At 41.9% G+C, this 4,303-nt stretch overlaps 2 protein-coding genes across 2 annotated transcripts; both read left to right on the top strand.

Annotated features, from left to right (window-relative positions):
- The first annotated feature begins 624 nt into the window (after positions 1 to 624).
- Positions 625 to 2,607, top strand: LOC129754461 (uncharacterized). The gene is made up of 2 exons (XM_055750557.1): positions 625 to 2,175; positions 2,267 to 2,607. The coding sequence occupies exons 1-2, from the start codon at positions 700 to 702 to the stop codon at positions 2,387 to 2,389; spliced, it is 1,599 nt and encodes a 532-aa protein (XP_055606532.1). The 5' UTR covers positions 625 to 699; the 3' UTR covers positions 2,390 to 2,607.
- A 195-nt stretch (positions 2,608 to 2,802) lies between these two features.
- Positions 2,803 to 3,874, top strand: LOC129754465 (chromatin accessibility complex protein 1). The gene is made up of 2 exons (XM_055750561.1): positions 2,803 to 3,049; positions 3,295 to 3,874. Exons 1-2 carry the CDS (start codon positions 2,933 to 2,935, stop codon positions 3,733 to 3,735), a joined length of 558 nt encoding a protein of 185 aa, XP_055606536.1. The 5' UTR covers positions 2,803 to 2,932; the 3' UTR covers positions 3,736 to 3,874.
- Positions 3,875 to 4,303: the final 429 nt, after the last annotated feature.

Raw genomic sequence — 4,303 nt, 5'->3', positions numbered from 1 at the left:
ATATTCAACTTCGCACGGAAAGTCTGTCCAGATTCTACACCTGTGCAAAAAATAATCCGGAACGTGCCTTCGGATAGGTGTGGTCTAGATTCCAGCTTTTCGATGGTCGAATTTTCACTTGCCCTCCTCTCTTGCAACAATTCAGCTCCGGGAATTGATAAAATAAAATTCAACTTGTTGAAAAACCTTCCGGACGCCGCTAAATTTCGCTTGTTGAATTTATTTAATCAATTCTTGGAGAACAACATTGTTCCCCAAGAGTGGAGACAAGTAAGAGTTATCGCTATCCAAAAGCCCGGAAAACCAGCGTCCGATGCGAATTCGTACCGTCCAATAGCGATGTTGTCTTGTATACGCAAATTGATGGAGAAAATGATTTTGTTTCGTTTGGATAAATGGGTAGAAGCAAATGGCCTCCTTTCAGATACTCAATTTGGGTTTCGAAGGGGCAAAGGGACAAACGATTGTCTTGCTCTGCTGTCTTCAGAGATACAAATGGCGTACGCAAAACGTGAGCAAATGGCTTCAGTGTTTCTAGACATAAAGGGTGCTTTTGATGCTGTCTCAATAGAGGTGTTGTCAGACAAATTGCACTCCCGGGGTCTGCCTCCTCTTTTGAACAACATCTTATACAGCTTGCTTTGTGAGAAACATCTGAACTTTGCTCACGGAGATATTGCAGTTAGAAGAACCTCTTACATGGGCCTCCCGCAGGGTTCATGCTTGAGTCCACTTTTGTACAACTTTTACGTAAGTGACATCGACAGTTGTCTCTCTGAAGGCTGCACTTTAAGACAACTTGCAGATGATGGCGTAGTATCTGTAACAGGTGATACTGAGTTACATCTGCACAGACCTTTACAAGATACTTTAGACAGATTGTCTTCCTGGGCTTTGGGGCTTGGGATCGAGTTCTCTCCAGAGAAAACGGAGTTAGTAGTTTTCTCTAAAAAACATAGACCAGCTCAACCACAGCTCCAATTTCTTGGCAGAACGATCACTCAATCGAGGTGTTTTAAGTATCTTGGGGTTTGGTTTGATTCCAAATGTACCTGGAGAGCACACATTGAGTATCTGAAAGGAAAATGCCAACAGAGAATCAATTTTCTCCGATCAATCACTGGCACCTGGTGGGGAGCCCATCCAGAAGATCTTTTAAAATTGTATCGAACAACTATTCTTTCAGTGATGGAATATGGTAGCTTCTGTTTCCAGTCGGCTGCCAAAACTCACCTCATCAAACTCGAGCGTATCCAATACCGTTGTCTTCGCATCGCTTTGGGCTGTATGCCCTCAACGCACAACATGAGTCTTGAAGTTTTGGCAGGAATACTCCCTTTGAAAGATCGATACAATCTACTATCACTTCGGTTCCTCATCAGGTGTGAGGTCATGAACCCATTGGTGATCGTTAATTTTGAAAGGTTACTAGAGCAAAATCTTCATACCAGATTTATGTCTATATACCATGTCCTCATGTCAATGCAGGTAAACCCTTCTTCGTACTCTCCAACTCGTGTTTTCAGCCCAGACTACGATAATTCTTCTGTCCAGTTTGATTTGTCTATGCAGCAGGATATTCGTGGAATCCCGGATTCGCATCGCCCACTTCTGATTCCAAAAATTTTCGAAGCTAAATATAGACACGTCGATGCTGACAAAATTTACTTTACCGATGGGTCTCTAATTGAGGAATCAACGGGATTTGGAGTTTTCAACGAAACAACTAGCGCCTCTTATAACCTCCAGTCACCATGCTCTGTATATATAGCAGAGTTAGCTGCTATTCACTGGGCCTTGGAGAGCATCGCCTCACGGCCTGTTGGGCACTACTACATTGTAACGGATAGTCTAAGCTCAGTTGACGCAATACACTCAATACGACCGGGAAAGCACTCGCCGTTCTTCCTAGAGAAGATACGGGATATTTTGAGTGCTTTAACAAGACGTCGCTTTTCAATCACCTTTGTTTGGGTTCCCTCTCATTGCTCGATAGTGGGCAATGAGAAGGCAGACTCTCTGGCAAAGGTGGGGGCGACGGAAGGCGACACGTATCCACGTGAAATCGTCTTCAACGAATTCTACTTCTTGGTACGAGGGAACTCTCTTGTCAACTGGCAGCGCAAATGGGACGAGGATGAGGATGGTCGGTGGCTCCACTCGATTATCCCAAAGGTAAGCCTTAAACCCTGGTTTAATAGATTGGACCTGAGTCGGGATTTTATTCGTATATTTTCCCGTCTCATGTCCAATCATTGTTCCTTAGACGCGGTACTCTATCGTTTTGACATTGCTGGCAGCAATTTGTGTAGTTGCGGCCAAGGTTACCATGACATCGAGCATATTGTTTGGTCGTGTGAGGTCCATCTTGTCGCCAGAACGAATTTAATAGACTCCCTTAGGGCCCGAGGAAAACCACCTAATGTTCCAGTGAGAGATGTACTAGCTGTGCTAGATTTGGACTATATGTTAGAAATCTACCTTTTTCTAAAAGCTATCGATCTTCGTCTATAATTTCTTTTTTATTTTCATATTTCCCTTTCTATCTTCCTTTCTCCTCTCACAAAGTGTTAAGTTAAGAAATCAATTGTAAACAACCAAAATCGATTTTGGCTCCTTAAAGCCTGAAGGTGTGAGCCGTTTCAAATAAAGAATTGTTAAAAAAAAAAAAAAATGTATTTCGAAAATAAGAAGATAGAAAACAGAACAGAAATTTTCTCAGTGTCCGGCAGTCAAATAACGGTACTTAAAACGGTTCGTAACGTAACTGTTTTTCCCTGGTGTAACGCTCTGTAACGCATCACAGTTTGAAAAGTTGTTTGGCGCATCTTTCCCGGAGCAGGACGCTTTTCTGCTTGTATCGGAACGTGAAACATTGTAAATAAGTTGTATTTTACCAGATTTTAAACTTTCAATACTCAACGATCTCAGCATGGAACACGAGAAACTCACACAGCTTCCGCTCAGCCGGATACGTACCGTGATGAAAACTTCCCCGAATATAGGCTCAATCTCACCGGATGCCCTTCACTTGGTCTGCCGGGCAGCTGTAAGTATAAAGCCTAGTCCACACTAGGAGACGGTTCGTCTCGAGACGGTCTCAGCGTCTCCCATTTTCTTCGGGAGACGCTGACACCGTCTCAGGTTTCCAACAACAACAACAGACAACAAAGCTCGTCTCATAACAAAAATCGCAGTTCATGTTGCCTAGTGTGGACTAGGCTTAACTTCGCTACTTTAAGAAATCTAGTGCAGACGGAAGGTAGAAATTGATTTTACCTCTGTGTCAAACAGGAAATGTTCATCGAACACATGAGTAAGAATGCATACAAAAAAGGAAACAAGTCACTGGACTACAAGCACCTGGCCAATTATGTGGAATCTCTTGAATGCATGGAATTTCTGGGTCCGATCCTACCGAAAAAGATAACCGTTCGGGAGTACAAAAAGGTGATGGAGAACAAGCGGGATACGGATGACGATAGCAGTAGCAGCAGCGAGGAGGAAAGCGGAAGTGACGAGGAAGAATCCGGGGAAGAGGGATCGGAAGAATCGAGCGAGGAAGACGAGCCGAAGAACAGTGGCACCAAAGAGGAACCGGAAGATGATGCCATTTCCGTCGCCTCGTCCAGCGTCATTTCAATCGGATCGTCCAGTTCCGATGAGAAGGAAAACTCGAAAAACATGAGCAACAAAAAATCACCGCTGAAGCACAAGACTGGGGATTCGCCCTAGTCGAATTGTTTTTGATTTAGAGAGAAAAAAAAACTAAAAAACAATGCTTGAGTAAGTTTCAGTTTTATTTATTGATTCCTACTACTAAAACGTTCCAATTATAAGTTAGCATAATAAAATTGACAGATTTTTACCTACAGTTGATCGTGTCGTGATTCTTTACTTTAAAGAACTTCTTTCTACTTTCAAAAATTGAATAAAAATATCATTCTGAGATTGGATTTCGAGAGATGTTCCATAACTGGATCGTAGAATTCGAATTGAAACCGATTTTTCTTGATACTCGATATTTGCTTCGAATTTTCTGAATAATGTTCGAATATTTGGCTATTTTCTGCGACTTGAATTCATTTCATTCGCAAGTTTTTACTGGAATTTTTCATAGTAAGTCTTTTTTGTGTTGTGAGGTAGCTTTGCATATTTTGTCATTCAATGTGTTTTGACTATTTTTGCGTATTCAAGTTTTTTAAGCAATCAAAAATTGTTTTAGGGTCCTTAAAATCATTTTCTAAGCCGTTTAAGTAGGTTTGAGCATTGCTTTTTCTAGCATTTTGTAACTCTTGCAGTT

The sequence above is a fragment of the Uranotaenia lowii genome, chromosome 3 (assembly GCF_029784155.1).
Source record: "Uranotaenia lowii strain MFRU-FL chromosome 3, ASM2978415v1, whole genome shotgun sequence".
NCBI lineage: Eukaryota > Metazoa > Arthropoda > Insecta > Diptera > Culicidae > Uranotaenia > Uranotaenia lowii.
The sequence above is the reverse complement of the archived record's forward strand: the minus strand, read 5'-3'. Positions and strand labels throughout refer to the sequence as shown.

Excerpts from the sequence above, each read along its gene's own strand:
- LOC129754461 (XM_055750557.1), top strand. The coding sequence starts at position 700 with ATGGGCCTCCCGCAGGGTTCATGCTTGAGTCCACTTTTGTACAACTTT. Across the intron at positions 2,176-2,266 it reads TCCACTCGATTATCCCAAAG|ACGCGGTACTCTATCGTTTT; the intron begins GTAAGCCTTAAA and ends ATTGTTCCTTAG.
- LOC129754465 (XM_055750561.1), top strand. The coding sequence starts at position 2,933 with ATGGAACACGAGAAACTCACACAGCTTCCGCTCAGCCGGATACGTACC. Across the intron at positions 3,050-3,294 it reads ACTTGGTCTGCCGGGCAGCT|GAAATGTTCATCGAACACAT; the intron begins GTAAGTATAAAG and ends TGTGTCAAACAG.